Source organism: Thamnophis elegans, chromosome 2, assembly GCF_009769535.1.
Source record: "Thamnophis elegans isolate rThaEle1 chromosome 2, rThaEle1.pri, whole genome shotgun sequence".
In the NCBI taxonomy this organism is placed as follows: Eukaryota; Metazoa; Chordata; class Lepidosauria; order Squamata; family Colubridae; genus Thamnophis; species Thamnophis elegans.
In genome coordinates, this window is record NC_045542.1 from 27,665,734 (window position 1) to 27,685,192 (window position 19,459).

The following is a 19,459-nucleotide window of genomic DNA, read 5'->3' on the forward strand; positions in this document are numbered from 1 at the left end:
AGCAAGAAAATAATCTTGTGGACTTCAACTCCCAGCATTCTTGAGCCAGCCATGCAACTCCCAGAATTCTGGAAGTTGAATTCCACAAGTCATTCCCCACCTCTCCTTTAGAATATGATGTCCTCCCAAACTGAAGACCATTAACAATGTTCTGGCTGTGGCTATCAGAAAAGTTTCCCCTCTCTAAAATGGGCCACTTGGATAGTCCTCCACTTGTACCTCAGCTGCTTTCTCCCATGTAGTTTGTTAGTTTGTTAGTTTTCCTTTATTTGTATGCCGTCCTTTTCCCTGGGGGGACTCAGGGCGGCTCACAATTCAGAAGGGTAGGGGGGCAAGACAAACATTATTCCAAACATGGAGACAATACAACATATTAAAAGAAGGCACAACAGTCACACAATTCGGGTGGGGTTAAATCTTAACCCCAGGCCAGCCGGACAGCCATCTTTAAAGCGGCGCGGAAAGATTGGAGGGTGGCGAGGGTCCGAATCTCCATGGGGAATTCGTTCCAGAGGGTCGGAGCAGCCACCGAGAAGGCTCTCTTCCGGGTAGTTGCCAGTCTGCACTGGCTGGAAGATGGAATTCGGAGGAGGCCTAATCGATGCGATCAGATCGGTCTAGTGGAGGTAATTGGCAGTAGGCGGTCTCTCAAGTACAATGTATTATCTTTCATGCCTTTTGCAGTTATTTATTCCGACACTGCTGGCCCCTTCCTTGACATCTTAGAAGTCTTGTTCTTTACAATTTGTGCTGGAGACTTTGGAAGTTTCCCGATTTAAGAGATTGAGATTCTTCCCCGTTGCCTCCAGCAACCTTAACGCAGTGTATTATGAAGTGTCCCCCAGCAGAAACATTTATCAGATATTCTTATCGGTAGTGTCAAGGAATGCCGGTAGTGTCAAGGAATGCCGCTGAAAAAATAAAACTGAAAGACAAGTTTCATCTGCCCTTTTAGCAAGGGCTTTTATTGCTTCTCCTGCTGGGACTTTCTTAGATTCCTTCAGAAGAGACATTAATGCAGGGTTGGTGTCCGAGCATCTTCCTGTTTCTGCCTCTTGTAGCTGGAAAAAGGTGGCCCTTATCTAGCTTCTCTGTTCTATATTTGTCCTATGCATATACCTACAGGAGTCCTCCCTTCTCATCACAGACAACTACTCTCAAGCTCCTCTTGGATGCTGCCTCAGGTTTAACTGGGTGTTTGTGTCTTTGAAGACCCAGATTTCTAACCTGGGATAACTGCTGCTTTTAAAACCCTTATTTAACCAAAATGCAGTAGGAACCATGAGTACCTGGTACCGTACTAGAATCAACCTAGAATAGGTACGGTTTTTAAAATAATTTTACATTATGTTAAAACAATACATTTAAATTAGCTCCATTCTCTCCTAAGACAACTTGCCCCCTCTTCCATTCAACAAAATATAATGGGTTTTCAGCATGCTAATTTTAGTGGCAACCTGCTTTATTTTTTAACGTCAAGCAGGCTGAATCAAGACATAAATTTTCATGGCACAAAGTTTTACTGCCACCATACTCATGAACACAGGATCGGGGCAGTCAGCAAAAGAGTTTGTCCCACTCTCCCAAACTTTCTTTTGTTCGCCTCTCCAACTTCCTTGGATTACTCAATTGCAGTGAAGGAATTTACAGCTGCCTTTTCAGCTCCAGGAAAGAAGACAGTCATAACTGACAATGGAGCCGGGAGTGCTTTTTGCCTTGCAGCTGGGAATTCCTTTTGAAATGCCCTACTCATTCATGCGGACACTGATGTGTTCTTCGAAGAGAGCAATGCAGAGCATAAGGCCACCTCCACTGAGAAATCCTAGGTTCTGGAGAAGGAAGTGTCTGCAGGATCTTTTTTTGCTGCTGGTAGAATGCCACTGCAACATTTCAGGTAGCTAGAGAAAACAACCAGCTGTTATCACCTTGGCAGCATTCAGAGTCTAGTACAAACTGACAGGATCTTTGCCCGTAAGAAGTCAGCCACAGCAAATGCAAAAACAAAACATTGAAATTTTGGGCTACTTGCGTCTTTAAGCAATTTGGTACCGGGTGTTTTCCTCGTGAAAACATTCATAGGGCCACTCATGCCGCCAGGAGATTTTCAAGATGTTTTCTAAGGAAATTGCCATGTAGGTTGGAGGCAGTTTCTGAAATTTACCTGCAGTTTGGATTTTAGAAGTCACAAGCCCTAATTCCTCACAGATGCCCTACATTATCCTTTTAGATTTATTCTCATTCCCTATAGTCTATAAGGGTGGAAGGGGATGCAGTGGCTCAGTGGGTAGACTCTGAGCGTGTTGATCAGAAGGTCAGCAGTTCAGTGGTTTGAATTCCCTAGCGCTGCATATGGAGTGAGCTCCCGTTACGTGTCCCAGCTTCTGCCAACCTAGCAATTCAAAGCATGTAAAAATACAAGTAGAAAAAATAGGAACCACCTTGTGGGAAGGTACAGTGTTCCGTGCACCTTCACGTTTAATCATGCGGGCCACATGAGCACAGAGGACGTCTTTGGACAGCTGGTGGCTCTTCAGCTTTGAAATGGAGATGAGCACCACCCCCTAGACCCGGAAACAACTAGCATGCATGTGCGGGGAATCTTTACCTTTACCTTTATAAAGGAAGGAACAATAAGAAGCAAAGTGTCTGAAGTTACAGATCTACCTTTCCTGTTCTATTACAAGCACCCAGATTCTGTTTTCTACCCAAAAGCTTTGGTAATACACTTCTATAGTATTTGGGGGATAGGAGGAAACATTAATATTCCAAATAAATGGTTTAAAATCTCAGAGAGAAGATGCTATGAATTCAGAGGGAAACTTGACCTCATATTTCCCTTGATCTTGAAAAGCTACAGCAGATGGAAGTAGGTAGGAATCAGCATCAGATGCACCAAGGATCAAAAAAATCCTCAAATTGTGCATGTCCCCTTCCCATTGCTTCGTTGAGGCTAAAGCTTTAGATTTGAAAAGCATTTTAATCCCCCTGCAATTTGGACATCATTTTCTCTCTCCCAATTTAAGTATAGGATTGTTAGACTAAAACACCAATTTGTGCTTTCCATAAAGAAGGGTAAGGAAGGAAGGCAATAAGTAAGAAGGAACATTTAACATTCTCTGATCTCCAAGTGTCATTGTGATGGTTGGACTTGGAGTAGAGAGGCTTACAAAGTTCAGTGGGTACACTTAAGCCCTCTGGTGCCAACCACTCTTTCTTCATTACTACCATAAACGTAAAATTAGGGAAGACTCACGCATATACCCACCACTCAAGAAAAGTTCAGGTCGAAATAAATAAATTAAGACTTGTACCATACAGAGAGAAATGAAACATGGTCCTTACCATATCAACCAGAGCTACATAAAGAAAAACACCAGCTGTGATGGCAAAGATCCAGGGAGTGACTTGGGAAGTGCTCTGACTGACAATTGTCCCTAACACCATGCCCCAATAAGCCAGGAAAGCAGACAGCAGGTTAAACAACAGCACCCATCGGAGTGGCATGCCCGCCCGGATTAGGACACAGTCTCCTGCCAAAGAGAGAGAACGGTTACGGCTACCTCAACTCCTCTAAAAGCCAGCATGTCTAGGCATGAACCTGTCATGGCAGGGAGGATTACCCTATTTCCCTGAGAATAGACCTCCCAAATAATAAGCCAATCAGGCTTTTGAGTGCATGCCTAAAATAAGCCCTCCCCTGAAAATAAGCCATTCCTGAAAATATTGCAACACGCAGCAGCCATGAGGTGACCCCCCTCGCTGCCTCCTGTACCTCAAAAATAATAAGACTTCCCAAAAATAGGCCAAGGACTATTTCGGGGGTCAAAAGAAACTAAGTCCCCTGTCTATTTTCGGGAAACACTGGTACTTGTTACTTTCCATGGTGCTTTTAGCCAGCTTGAAAACAAGACATGCAAAAGATCGGATAGCCCTGAAGCAGATTATCCCCCTGTTCACTCACCCAGTTCATGGGGAAGTTCATGCTGAGGACTGCCAACATAGTGCTTAAGCCACTGGAGAGTCCATCCGAGAAGGCAGCCCCTAGAGAAGAAGGACAGTGTAGCATGGCATGTAAGTCAAAAAGAACCTACGTGGTGTAGCAGTGTGGGCTAGGAGGGAGAAGTTCCAGGTTCTAGGTCACCCTCAGCCATAGAAGTTCCCTGGTGACTGTGGGATGGTCACTTCCTCTCACCCCAGCCTCCCTCATACGGTTGTGGAGGAGAGGAAAAGCAGGAAGTGGGAGTGCTAAGTATGCCACCTTAAGGTCCTGAGAAAAGGTTCTGCGAGAAGGAGATATTTTGCATTTCTGTCGCAAGATGGGAGCAAGGCGTGCTTAGAAATCACTGACCTATTGCCAATCCATCTGTGAAATTGTGTACCCCATCCCCAAGGATAACCATCCAAGCGATGTCAGCTATCCCAGCCTTGAGAGTCCCAGCTGGGCTGTGGGAGTGACCATGGTGATCTATCTCTTCTCTTTGCTTCTCCAGGCTTGTCCTGTGATCTTCTGAGTTGCGAATTTGAATGGAGCGAGTCTTGGACTTCGCCATATACATTTCCAGTGTCCTCTTCTGGCCACTCTCGACTCTGCATTCAGCACCTGAAAGTTTAGACCAAATTAAAAGAAAAAAAAAGAAGCTGTTTAACTTGCCTCTTTAACGTCTTAAGATCTTAGAACGGTGACTGAGAGCCTAGGAAACTGAGAACATTGCCAAACAAGCACATTCTCTAGAGCAAGGGGTCAAAATCCAAGGCCTGGGGCCGAATCCAGCAGTGGGGCACTTAGATCTGGCCCACAGGCTCACGTGGCCATCCCAATCTCTGTTTTCGCTTGGCAGAGGCCGTTTGCAGCCAAAAACGTAGCTTGGGAGCCATTTTTCACTGGCAGAGCGCTCAGGCCGCCATTGGCACTCCTGAATAAAGGCACTAAGTTTCAGGGAAACATGTTAGACCTTTGAATCCACTAGCAATCCATTAGGACCTAGAGAGACTGAGCAAAGACACAGGTCAGATTCTTGCCATTTGCTGTGTGAAGACAGTATTCCTCCCTTGATTGTACTGATGGCAATTGATCATTTTAGATGATTCTGGACCTACACAGATGCTGCCTGTCCTCTACCACTAGCTCCACTCTCTGGCCATCTTGTTTTATTTAAAACATTATATGGTCACCATCTTTCAGCCAAATCTTGGGTGGCTCCCAATCAAAGATTAAAACCATATTAAATGATTTTTAGAACTATAAACATAACAGTTAAAACAGAAAACATTTTTTTTTTTAATGTGGCACCAATCTGTGTTAATGTGCTATCATCTAATCTTCTTCCAAAGCCTGGGGGGAAATCCAGTCTTTAAGACATTACAAAAGATTAAAGGTGGAGCCCTGCCAAACTTCAGGTGGAAGGTGTTCCAAGGGCAAGGGTTGCCATGAAAAGTCATGCTTCCTAGTTCCCATTAGATGACAATATTTGAGGGAAGGAACCAATGGACTGTGCCCATACTATTGACCTGGTAGATGGATAAATATCCTAGGGACAGGCAATACCGTAGGTCGTCTGGTCCTGTGCCCTATTCAGTACTTCTATCTACCGAATGAAAATGGCCCTTCACAATTATGGGGGATTGCATGTCTATAATAATCCCTGATCATTTGTGGAATACAGGAAACATATTACCTACTAGTGTCTTCGTGTTACAAATCATTTTTTGTTTCTTCTCTCAGTTCTAAATATATTTATTGCTGTTCCTTGCTTCTATGTCTTTGAATTCACAGATTCGCTTCTAAAAACCTCCTCAAACCTAACTATTTATTTATTTGGCTTTTTGTTTATCAAATTTATTTACTGCCCATCTCACAATTTAGGCAACTTTATCTAAAACTAACAGCTTCTTGTCAGGTACATGATGTCAGCTAGATACAAAACTGAATCACAATTCCGAAGGGACAACTAGTACCAGTGCGTATGCTAGATACTGATTGCTGAGACAATTTTCAGCTATCTATCCAATAGCCGGACAGAAGGAAGAAAGAGGTCTTAGAAAAGACTTCCACTCAAATACATATTTTATATATTTAAAAGCATGTAAATGCATTTATTCAAGTGGGCCTCAAAGTTTTATAATCATTGAACCATGGCACATAAATTCATTTGAACCAGATTTCTAGGAGACCACATCTTCCCTGCCTAAATAGAATGTAAAGCTACCAAAATACTAATATGGATTTGAAGTACTGTACTAAGTAATTCACAACTCACTATGCAATGTCCCTCTCTGCGTCATTCTCATCCACCTTAGTAGACGATTGCTCAGGTTGCTTTCCAGCGGTCCGTTTCTGTCCAGTAAAAGCAAACTTTTTTTTAAAGCATATTGAGATTTGAACCCCATCCTAATGATGCCAGAGGATATAGTCCTCCTTGTAATGGAGGCCAGAAGTATAACATGGCCATAGTTCAGAGATGTATTTTCTCGTTCTAGGGCGGTGATGGCTAACCTTTTTGTCATCGCCGTGCCCAAAAGCACGCATGTATGTGAGAGCATGCACCCGCACCCTAATGCAATGTGCATGCGACACTCAATGCTCCCTGCGCAGTGTGTGTGATCTCCGTATGACCCCCCCCTCGCTCCCCTTGCATGTGTGTGCAACCCTCCCCACACCCCATTTTGGGCCTAGGAGGCCTCCCTGCAGCCTCCTGGGACCCAAAAATGGGCCATGGGGAGGGGGGAGGCACCTCACCTCCTTGCACCCTGTTTTAGGCCTAGTAGGCCTCCTGCAGCTTCCTGGGACTACAAACAGGCTACAGGGGTGCCACCCCCCATGCTGCCCTCGCCCCGCACACATACATATCCCCCCACTGCCCCCATACATGTGCGTGCATCTCCCACATGCACCTCCGCCCCCCTACACATGCATGGCAGAGACCCAAAAATCAGCTGGGCGACGGGAGGTGCGCACATATGTGTGGTGGAGCTGAGTTGGGGCAACGGCTTGTGTGCCCACCACCTGTGGCACGCATGCCATAGGCTTGCCATCATGGTTCTAGGGGAAACCTTAGCATATAAGACATTTTGCTTGTTTGACTTGGATTAGCATATGAATATGATATATTTGAATATATATGAATCTTTTCCTGCCCTGAGGAGTGTTATAATCCAGTGCACCTCTTACCCACTTTGCACGATTTGGTTGAGGGTTCCCATGAGATTCTCAGTGAGGAGAGAAAGTAAATGCCTCCTAGGACACATAGACCCTTCAGAATGCCATCTTCTTCTGAGGACAGCAAGCCGTGGGAGCTCACTTGTGCCTGAATGAAAACAATTGTTCTGAGCAGAGAAAGGAAGAATTCAGAACAGGGATTAATCCTTTTAAACCACCTTAAAATAGGACTGGAAAGATCTGAGCAAAAATCCCCACATTTGTTCTTCATGGAAACATGACAGGAGTTCAGCTCTACTGTTTGGTTCTGGCATCACTTTGATCCTAATCACCTGGGAGCAAGTCCCGCTGAGTTTAACAATAGCATTAATGATGGGAAATTCTGTTGTCAAGAAAACAACTAAAAGAGAGGCAAACCAGCAAGTTCCAAGGAGTATTCACTGAGTTGAAATATAGGAGATACTTCATTAAAAACAGCGGGATCAAAGAGGACAAGATATTGTTGAGAATGATGTGAAGAGGACAGAAACCCAACATCTTAGGTGGGCTTCCCTGTATGAGGTTGAGATGGTTGGATGGTACCCACTTACCTCTGGACAATTGTACCCCAAATGGAAGAAAGAGAGATGGTACATACGTGTGGCCAGAGGTGCAGCAAAGCATCCCCACACAATGTCCCCACAGCCAACGCCACCAGAAAAGTCAGGAGGAACTGGAAGATTTCTCCACTGAGTAGGGGCACCAAGATGATGGCCAGTGCTGAGGGCAAGCTGGTCAGGGTGATAGCCAAAAATCCCCAGCCCAGGCCTGTGGAAAGCATAGAGAATGACAAGAATAAGAAACACAGCTCTAAAACTAGCATGTTGCACATAATTGTGACCCTATTAGCTACACTTCCCTGGGATGCAAGGACTAGAATACTTTCTCTCTACAGATTACAATTGATAGTTTCTTCACAAGAGAGAAGTGAAGGCACAAGTAATTACCTGTATTTTTTGAAGTATAAGACATACTCCCCCCCAAAAAAAGTGGGTGAAATTTCAGTGCGCCTTATAGACCGAATATGGACTCATTTTTTGCCTCCTGAACCTTCTTTGCGTCGCATTTTTGCCCTCCCCAGACCCCCAGAAGCATCTGCAGCCAAAACTGGGCACATTTGTGGCGAAAATGGGATGCGTGAAGGTTCAGGAGGCCAAAAATGGCCTGGTTTTGGCCTGTAGTGCTTCTGGGGGCCAGCAACGACAAAAACATGATGTGCAGAAGCCGAAAACTATTTTTTTCCTTGTTGTCTTCCTCTAAGTCTTCTAGTCCAGTGCATCTCATAGTCTGAAAAATATCTTCTTAAAATAACTCCTAGAAATAGGTTGGAGGCTGAGGATGTTGGGAAAAAACCAGTTTGGTGAAAGAAAAGTTGAATCAAGAAGTAATTGAATAAAGACTTGGGCAAAATGGAGACTTGAGTATGATTTGGGAGACGTTTTCTCTTATATTCCATAGGATTTCTGAGGAACAATTTGAGTGGCCTGAATGGAGGGTGTAGAATATTGTTTTACCTATTTTAATAAGTATGCAGCAGTGTGGGCTTCCCAAAGAAATTGGAGTTATTTACAAGACTAGAGAGAACGGTAAAAAAAGAAGGAAAGAACTGAAAGCTGAAAGGAAGCCATGCTGAATGATGGAGGGAGTTGTGGCCTGGGAAAAGGGAGGGATAAAACAAGCAGAGCACAAACTAACATTACTACTGCATTTATATAGCAGTAAATTGAACCTTCTGCAATGTCTACCCTGTGTTCAAATTTATAATATATTACTCATTTTGTTTATTTTTCTAACAAAATATACTCTCTTGAGAAGGTTGTGTGACCACCCCGTGACGTGCCCCCTCCCACAGCACCCAATTTACGATTTGCCCCACCCAGAATCTTCAGCTACTCCTTTTGATAAATTAAGGGTAGAAGTGGAAGTAGGAAACCAACTGCAACCTCACACATTTCCTCAAACTACAAACAACAATAATAAACATCCTGCCTCAAAAATCACATCATTGATTGAGCCACCCAAAATGAATGCCCCAACTTGGGTGTCTTCAAGGTTGGGCCTGGAAACATTTTGCTTTCCCCACCCCTCCTATTCCCCTTTCAAGCTGTACAGGTAGTCCTTGACTTAGGACAAGAACTGAGCCCCCAAAATTCTGTTGTTAAGCGAGACATTTGCTGAGTGAATTTTGCCTTATTTTACTGCCTTTCATGCCACAGTTGTTAAGCGAATCACTGCATTTGTTAAATTAGTGACACGGTTGTTCAAGTGAATCTGGCTTCCCCATTGACTTTGCTTGTCAGAAGGATGGAAAAGATGATCGTGTGACCTTGGGACACAGCAACTGTTATAAATATGAGTCAGTTGCCAAGCACCGGAATGTTGACCATGTGATCATGGGGGTGCTGGAACAGTCCTAAGTGTGAAACAGTCATGTCACTTTTTCAGTGCCGTTGTAAATTTGAAATGAACTGTTATAAGTTGAGGACTACCAGTAAAATGGAGGGGGACAATTTTGACCATGCCTCCTCCCGTGACATCACTAACTCCGCCTCTTGCTTCTCATCCAGGCCCACCTCACTGGAGACGTGATTTGAGAAGGGCGGAAGGGCTTACCAATCCAGAGGGAATTCCCGGCCGTGTCGAAAGTCACATCGTCCAAGTGCTGGATGCAAACACGGCTATCGATCTGGTAGAGCAGGGCTGGGCACAGCAGGGTGAACTGTTCTGGAGTGATTTTGGAAACGGTATTCATGCCAAAATTGACAAGTAGCTGAGACACATTGAGGCACTGGAGAGAGAAGAAGAACCCAGAAGGCTGTTTATTGTGAGTAATGAGTAAATGAGTAATGGGACTAAAATGGTCTTGTGGCCCTTCTCCAACCAGGACAAAACACACTTCCACTACAATTATCCATTATCCAATTTTTTGTTTATGGGGGAGAGACTCCTGAGCAGAGGGGGAAAAAAACCATTGCCCAGCTTGGGAGAGGAATTACAGTAACAGAAATAGTGTGGGAAATCAGAAATATGTTGTGCTTTTTCTGGGAGCTACAGAAAAACTCAGCATTCCTGAAAAGCAGAGGTAGGATTCTACGCCAGTTGTGCAACATTGTGTTTTGTACGTGAGTGTGGTGGTGTCTGTATGTGACTATAAGGATGGGCACATAGCTGTTTTATAGGATGGCTTTTGAAAACAGATGTCTGGTTGCATTGGTGTGACTAGCCATCTATTTTGGGGGATAGCTGGTGATAACCAAGTTTCTGTCAATCATTAGCTTGAAGACCAGATGCAGCCTAAAGGTCATGTATAGGTTACCATCAGAAGTGGTATTCAGCAGGTTCTGATCAGTTCTGGAGAACCACTAGTGGACATTTTGAGTAGTTTGGAGAACCAGTAAATTCCACCTCTGACTCACCCCACCCCCACCTATTCTCTGCCTCCTGAGTCCCAGCTATCGGGAGGAAATGGGGATTTTGCAGTATCCTTCCTTTGGAGTGGGAAGGGAATGGAGATTTTACAGTATTCTTCCTCTGGAGTGGGGAGGGAATGGAGATTTTACTGTATCCTTCCCCTGGAGTGGGGAGGGAACAGAGATTTTACAGTATCCTTCCCCTGGAGTGGGGAGGGAACAGAGATTTTACAGTATCCTTCCCCTGGAGCAGGGAGGGAACAGAGATTTTACAGTATTATTCCTCTGGAGTGGGGAGGGAATGGAGATTTTACAGTATCCTTCCCCTGGAGTGGGGAGGGAATGGGGATTTTGCAATAACCTTCCCCTGGAGTGGGGAGGGAATGGGGATTTTGCAGTAACCTTCCTTTAGAGTGAGGAGGGAATGGAGATTTCACAGTATCCTTCCCCTGCAATGCCCACCAAGCCACGCCCATTGAACTGGTAGTAAAAAAAATTGAATCCCACCACTGGCTACCATCCATAGGTGTTGAGCTGTGAGTGCCCCATTTCAAGCACATATATGAGTTCTTTCCAAATGGAACATGTGCCCAGTATAACAAAGAATCTTGACTAATTTTCTATCTTTCAGTCTATAAAATACAACTTGTAATCTCCCTACTCCCACCAACACTTATCCCTTAAAGCATAATTGCTTCCCTGCCAGCCCAAGATGGTCAGTATACTTGCTGCTCTCCAATTCTTACATCTTCATGCAGGTGATTGAAGACAGAATGATCCAAGGAAATGACTCCCTCCAGAAAGTTCAGCTTTGAATGTCCATGGGGAGACATGAAAATTTTCCCCTCTTTCTCCTTGTCAGATTTCCCTCGGCCTTGCCCAAAGCTGGGCTTGAGGACATGGCTGACCTCATGGATGGTAGGAGAAACCGGGGTATGGTGTTCAGGATCCAGCGGAGAGAATCCTGGGCTGAAGGACACGTGAAATCATCACCAACTCAACAGGGAAAGATTTCACTGAAAGGTTAAGAAAGCTTTCTGATACTGTAAGGCTAACTAAATCTCCCTGAAGATAATCAGAAGAAGAAAAATGAACTAAGAGAAATAGAACTAAAACACACAAAGCTGCAGGTTTGAAGATAATTATTATTTTCAATGTATACCTCACTTTCATTCCTGGAGTTTATCATGATGTACATAGCTCTCCCTCCTTCTGTTCTTCCCCACAGCTATCCTGTGGGGCAGTTTGGACTAAGAGTTAGCAAATGTCTGTGGCTAAGAGACATTAGAGATTTCCTAGTCGAAAGCAGAATCAGTGCATTGCATTCCTTTCATGACATTTCTTAATTATTATTATAAAATCTAACCAAATAATACATATGTGGTCCTTGTTTAGACTGCTGTACAGCAGCTTTGGCAGTTACAAGGGTGGCGAAAATATAACCTTGTGCCCAGTTCTCTCCTTCACAGACTATAGAGGTCTGTAAAGCCAAAAAAACCACTGAAGTAAGATCATAAGCACGATAGCAGTTTTGTTTAGTGACTGCATTGCTTAATGACTGAGTTGCTAACTCCAGTTGTGGTTGCTAAATGAGGACTACCTCTATCTTTTCTGAATTTATCTCTCTCCCCCCAATGTAATGTTAGCCCAAATTGTTTGAATCAATGGCTGACAGAGGAGCTGCTGGTTCACTTCCTTTTTCTCTTGCAGTGGTTGAAGCAGGCCTATTACTATTGCTAGCTCTCGGCTTCTTGAAAGACAAAAAATATTTCAACAGCCCCATTTCAGCAGGTTGCCTGGTTCAGCAAGATCAGAATGCTGAGGCTAGCAATATGTTTATTTTGCTTGGACTTAGAAGCTGTGCAAGATGTTAGCTGCCGATCAAGAACACAAACAAACACCATGCTTTAATTAATTCATTCTTCAATGGAAATATGCGCTGGCAATTTCCCATTGTGTACAAGCGAAAGGATCTTTCCCTTACGCTGTCGGAATCAGGGTGGCTGATTTGTCACAGACCTCGCTTGGCACTTGCCAGGTTGGGTCTATGCCCCACCTGATTTTAACATGTTATCCAGATTCTTTCCTTGAGAATAAATAAAGCAGCGGGAAATAAAGAACCAACCCTTAGCACCAGCTTGATTTATCTCTGGGCGCCACAGAGGTATTCTTAGCAAACAAACAAGGTCCAGATGCTTTGTTTGGAAGTACATCCAACCTGCCCAGAACAACAAGGCAAAGCTACCCTGAAAATTCCAGGGGTGGGCGTTCAAAAAATTTAGCAAGGGATTCTCTGCCCGGTTGCTGGGTGGAAATGGCCATGGTGGGCGTGGCCTAGTCAGCCACCTGCACCACAGCTAGGAGGGGATGTTTTTGCCCTCCCTGGGCTTTGGAGGCCCTCTGGAGAAGGCTCTCTTCCTAAACGTCCGATAGGCCTGTTTGTTGCCCTCCCCGAGACACTGCACACGGCCCTGCACTTACCTGCATCCAAAATGGGCCGCATGGTGATTCCTGGGAGGGGTAGGGTGGGCGGGGCCAGCTAGGAGTGGGATTCAGGGGTTCTCCGAACTGCACAGAATCTTAGCTAGAGGTTCTCCCGAACCCCTGCGAATCCCCAGCAGCCCACCCCTGCCTGAAATCCTTTGGAAAGGCTACGGGGGGAGGGAAAGAACCCTCCCATTTACTTTCCAACAAATGGATCTTTGGGGACTGCCCATGCTAACTTGGAAAGGTATTTTATCAATGGACAAGCCCTCCCCAGTGCAGCCATTTTTGCCCGCTAGATGTTTCCAGTCTTTAAAATGGTCCCACCTGGTGGTGGTGACAGTCTCCACTTGAGTCTTGGCCCCGTGCTCTGTCTTGCTGATGTGATCCAGTGCCGAGTGGGAGTGCAGGTGCTTGTTCTCCTGCACCTCAAGGATGTCCAGATGGGAGACATGACCGTGTCCCAGTTCCTCGTGTTCAATCTCCACCACCTGCACCTTCCCCAGCCCCAGGCTTAGCAGGAGGCGGGTCAGACCCTCGAAGGACAAAGTGCCGTTCTCACCATATTGCCGAAACAATTGCTGCAGGTAGTAACCATGCTCTTGGGTGGCGTCTTCCAGCGGAGGCCCAGCAACTTCGCTAGCCAGCAAGTCACGCGGCTCACCCTGGACAAAACGGCATATGGCCTGCAGGGAGAGCCAAGCCACGCAGAATCTGGCCAGAGGGGATCTCAGAATCCGCTGGTCCATCAACAGGGGCCTGCACTGAAAGAGAAAAAAAACTCTGAGCCCTGAGGGAGAATCACAGTCTCAGAGCTGTGGCATTTATCCACAGATCTTAACAGATTAGCAGAGTTAGAAGGGACCTTGTAGGTCACCTAGTCCAACCCCCTGCCCAAGCAGGAGACCCTACACCATTTGTGGCAAATGGCAGTCCAATCTCTTCTTAAAAGCTTCCAGTTAAAATCTTAAAATCTCTTCTTGAAGGCAACTTCTGTTCCATTGGTTGATTGTTCTCAGTGTCAGAAAAAATATTCTTATTTCTAGGTTGAATCTCTCCTTGGTGAGTTTCCATCCATTATTCCTTGTCTGGCCTTCAGGTGCTTTGGAAAATAGCTTGACCCCCCCCCCTCCTCTCTGTGGCAGCCCCTCAAATATTGGAACACGGCTATCATGTCTCCCCTGGTCCTTCTTCTCAGTAGACTAGGCATGCCCAGTTTCTGTAACCGTTCTTCATATGTTTTAGTCTCCAGTCTCCTAATCATCCTGTTTGCTCTTCTCTGCACTTTATCTAGTGTCTCAACATCTTTTTTATAGAGACCAAAATTGGATGCAGTACTCTAGGTGTGGTCTTACTAAGGCTAATAGGGCTTCATAAGAAACAGATGGCTATTTGCTAACATCTGTTAGGGTAGATAAATCCTTGCCATGACCGGTTAAGAAGAGAACTTGCAAGAGGACCTACATCCTGTCCTCTTCTCAACCAGTGCAGTAGGAGAGACCTTCTAAGCATCTGTTCTGGACAGGATTTCTTGAAGGATCTCAAAGGCTTTGGGCTTGCACAACAAACATCTCAATTATTTCCTCAAAGTTCATATCCATTTTTGCTTGTAACTAAATCTTGATAATTATTTGTCTATTTTACACGTTTCTATGCTGCCACAATCAAAAAAGCTATCCAAGGCTCCATATGGAAAATACAGGTAGTCGTCGACTTATAACAATAATCGAGCCCAACATTTCTGTTGCTAAGTGAAACATTTGTTAAGTGAATTTTGCCATATTTTACACTCTTTCTTGCCACAGTTGTTAAATTAATCACCACAGTTGCTATGTTAGTAACACAATTGTTAAGTGAATCTGATTTCCCCAGAGGTGGGTTCCTACCAGTTTGGACCGGTTCGGCCAAGTAGGTAGTAACTCAGCCGGCCACACCCCCGAACCGGTTCTATCGGCGGCACCTATAGCAGCGCCATCTTGTTTTTTGCTTCAGCGCATGCACAGAAGCAATTTTTTACTATTGTGCATGTGCGGGCAGCACGCATCAAGCAAGCGCGTGCCTGAAGCGCATGACTGAGCGAACCAGCAGTAACAGAACATGGAACCCACCTCTGGATTTTCCCATTGACTTTGCTTGTCAAAATGTCACAAAACATGGCCACGTGACCCTGGAACACTGCAACCATCATAAATATGAGTCAGATGCCAAGTGCCCAAATTTTGATCACATGACCATGGAGATGTTGCATTGGTCATAAGTGTGAAAAAAGGCCGTAACTCATTTTTTTCACTGCCATCGTAACTTTGAATGGTCACTAAATAAACTGTTGCAAATCGAGGGCTATCTGTGTGACGATGAAGATAAAGGCTTCCCTTGTGCAGTCATTTCTGATTTAAAAGGGGGTGCTCATCTCCGATTCCTACCGAGGGAGTGAGGATTGTCCGAAGACATTTCTGTCATCATGTGGCCAGCATAACTGTACACCGAGGTGCACAGAATGCTGTTACCTTCCCACTGAAATGGTACCTATTTATTTACTCAGATTTGCATGCTTTTGAACTGCTAGGTGGGCAGGAACTGGGGGCAAGTGATGGGAAGATGATTTGAAAGTATCCTGGTGCTAAGCCATGAAGGATTTCATAAGTTAAAACTAGCCTGATATTGGATCTAGAATTGTCTTCAAGCAAAGTTTTTTTTTTGTTACATATTTTAACTTCTTTTATTATCAAAGTGTTGTCCTGATCCTCCCCACCTTTTACATCTTCTATTATGCATAGTACACTTTGCATCATATTTCCATTTTACATTTCAGTCATCTTATTTTTATTCCATATCCTCCCACTTAATTTTTAATTTTTTCTTAATATATAGACAATATCATTATTTGCCTCTCAAAATTAATCAAATTTAACATATCATTTTCATCTATTATTTTGTTTTACTATTGATAACACATATCCTCAAGTTTAATTTTATATAATAAACATTTCATTTAAGTAGTTATCCACAAGTAATCTATATTACAGATAAAAAAACTATTTTAATCTATATCCCTGACATTGTATTGAATATATACTGTTGGCTATATTTATTAAATTTCATTCTATTCTACTAATAAATCCTTTTCTTTCTTTCCTCCTTTCAACCATTTTCTCTTAGTCTCTCAGGAACTTCATTTCTGTTGTATTCTCTTCTCTCTACCCATTTGCTTAGTTTTTTTCTTTTTCTTGATCTTAAAATTCCTGTATTTTCCCTTTCCAATCTTTTTTCTCCTTTTTATTTTTGTTGTTTTAGTATCCCCCCTTCTTTCCCCATTGATCCCACCTTTGCTATTTCCCTTTTTTTGGGCCACTTCCCCCTTGTCTCCTTTGGGTATATAACTGTAAATCCCAGTATAATCATCTTTTTTTTTCTTTTTCAATTTCTTTTTGAATTATCAAGTAATGCAGAGTCTGGTGTAAGGTGTTCCTAATATTTGCATATAATATTCCTAATGTAGCACTACATGGAGAATTTTAGAAATTTATATTCATTATTATTTATTTATTAAATTTATGTGCCGCCTCTCACAGAGTGACTCTACATCACTACCCTGACCTGATTTCTCCAACTTTAAATTAAAAATCCAATTTCCTTTGATCTGATTTGGGGGGTGTCACCAATTTAACCGGCTGAGACTTGAACCTCTCTGCCTCTTTTTGATTAGTATACAAAATTAATGACTAATTTACAGAATTCAAGTTTTGAATTTTGAAAGGAGGATATAGCCAATCAATAAAGTAACTTATTGAGAACAGGGTAAAAATAATGTTTTGCTTCTTTAATCCCCCCCCCACAAATCACATATATTCAAAGTGGTCATATGAGCTGACCTATATTTACACGTGTCTGATATTTAGTCAACCTGCAACCATAGAGTTTTCCTCCCCACAAGGTCATGTTTATGAAAGTTGATTTAATACATCTCAATGGGATTCCCTTCGCAGACCAGGTTAAGCCAAATGAAACTACAATCATATGGCTTGGTGCAGTATAAGAAGCCATACATTGGATTGCAAAGTCAAAGCGGAGGTAAAGACTGATTTTTAAATGGAGACCTTTTCCTCGTGCATCAATTTCTTGGCTACAATTATAACCAAAATAAGTAAGGGGACAGTACTTTGTACAATCCTTTGTGATCTAGAGATTTCATGAGTCTTCTAGCAAACAGCTACAAAGTTGTACAAGCAAACATAAAAACGCCAAAGCAAACATTTAAAGAAGGTAATCAAAGTACCTGACCCTTTCACGATGCCCAGGCTAGGATAAAATTTGGAATTGCTGACCAGCCTTCGACCGTTTTGAATATCTTGAGTAATGGAGATCCAGATGAGATGCTTGTAGATAATTGCACGTCTTGGTTGGTGCCTGCTTCTTCCGGCTGCCTTGAGCACCAAGTCAAACAGCAACCCTAGAGCAAATAATAATATCTGATTTTAAGAGACAGAGGCAGGTATCAGACCTTTTAATTGGAGCAATTTTGCTTTCGTCTGGGTTTGGATCTGCCTGATGGATGGGTGGACTATTTTGGAGCAGAGTAGGTGGGCCTGCATTGGCCCCTCCTTCTGTAAAAACAACAGGTGGGAACTGGGGGCATTAGAGGATTTTTGGACTTTCCCCAGAAATGTAGAGAGATAAGTAGGAACCAATACCTTATTTGTGGATCTGGCAATGACAAGGAGTGGGAAAAGAATTGAGCAATCAGTCAAAATGTAAATATGCATCTCTGTCCATGTGTACAGCTACCCTTTCAGTTTTTCCAACAGATACAGGGCTCTCTGACCATTAGGGAAAATGGCTTTGCTCCAGCCAATGGATCCCAGATGTGTTAATTCTGGGCCACTGTTCCAGAGAGGCTGTATGTCTGTAGCCCACAGGACTTTATGTGGTAGATAGCAGGCTAGAAAAATGAGGTAGCCAGCTTTATTCATTTCCAAAGGCAGTTCATATAAAATAAATGTGGATGGCTGTTTGTATGACAGCCAATTGTGGCTGAGTCTGTTTTATATATATCCCCCTTTTCAATTGCTCAGAGAAACTACCTGTTTGATTAAAGAGTGATAGGATTAAGGGGCGGGGGTGAAATTCAGCAGGTTTTGAGTAGTTCGGAGAACTGGTAAATACCACCTCTGGCTGGCCCCATCCCCATCTATTCTCTGCCTCCCGAGTCCCAGCTGATCTGGGAGGAACTGGAGATTTTGCAGTATCCTTCCCCCAGGAGTGGGGAGTTTTTCTCAACCTCAGCAGCCTTAATATGTATGGACTTCAACTCCCAGCAAACATCAGACATCTTAAAATTGCAGTGATTGAGAAACGCTGCTTTAAGGCATGGAAATTACTTCCCAATAAACTATTGGTAATTTGCAGTTCTCATTATGCCTAGGGACATTATCCCTTAGTACAGTGGTTCCCAAACTTGGCAACTTTAAGACTTGTGGACTCTGCTGGCTGGAGAATTCTGGGAGTTGAAGTCCACAAGTCTTAAAGTTGCCAAGTTTGGGAACCACTCCCTTAGTAGATGGATAAAGAAAATGATGGGAGTTGTAGTCCAAAATTCTTTGGAGGGCTGCAAGTTCCTTCCGTTCTAAGGTGTCTGTTCCATGGAGCCAAACAATAACTTTCAAAGTGGGAGGGGGGGGGATATTGTTTGTTTCTAGTCTTGCAAGCCACTAATTGATTTATCTGGAGGAGTTAATGGTTCATCTGCAACCCAGCAGGCCACTCAAAAAAAATTCAGATAGCTCTGTTTGTGGCCAAACAGGATGTATTAAAGGTCAGTTTTTATTTGCATAAGTATGTTTTTATAAAAGGCTTGGGAACAAGCAGATTTGTTTCTTCTATTTGTTTGGCAACATTTGTCCTCCCGTTGTGATATTTCTAGCATTCCGGCAACAGTGGAAATAAAAGTTTCCAATTGAAGTGATATCAAGATTTTGTTGGGAGCCTGCTTCAGGGTATTATTATACTCATTTAAACATATAATGCTGCAATAAAACAGCTCAACGCAGAGGGATCTCCAGGTGGAACTGACTATTGTATTGAAACTTAACCATTTATCAAACATTAAGCTAAATTAAAATAAATATTTTATAGCATATTAGCCAGATTAAAATTCATATATTTTTGTGTGTAGGGAAGATTAAAAAGCAGCTGGCAACTCCTAGCCTGCAGGTGCCAGTTCTTAACAATTGTCACATTGAATGTGAATCTTTAAAAAGGAAAGTAACAGCTGTTGGGAACACAGAGTAACTATTAGGAAGTTTTTTGCAGGTCTCTTAGAACAAATAAGGGATGTGGTGGCTCAGTGGCTAAGACACTGAGCTTGTAGATT

General features: G+C 43.4%; 1 protein-coding gene across 1 annotated transcript; it reads right to left on the reverse strand.

Moving 5' to 3' along the window:
- Window positions 1–937: 937 nt before the first annotated feature.
- LOC116504484 (zinc transporter ZIP5-like) lies at window positions 938–17,665 on the reverse strand. The gene is given in 11 exon segments (XM_032211498.1): window positions 938–1,898; window positions 3,343–3,530; window positions 3,962–3,985; window positions 3,988–4,041; window positions 4,349–4,600; window positions 7,169–7,304; window positions 7,794–7,963; window positions 9,809–9,983; window positions 11,352–11,574; window positions 13,417–13,853; window positions 17,366–17,665. Coding segments are annotated over 10 exon segments (1,797 nt in total). The 5' UTR covers window positions 13,839–13,853; window positions 17,366–17,665; the 3' UTR covers window positions 938–1,745.
- Between the last annotated feature and the right edge of the window lie 1,794 nt (window positions 17,666–19,459).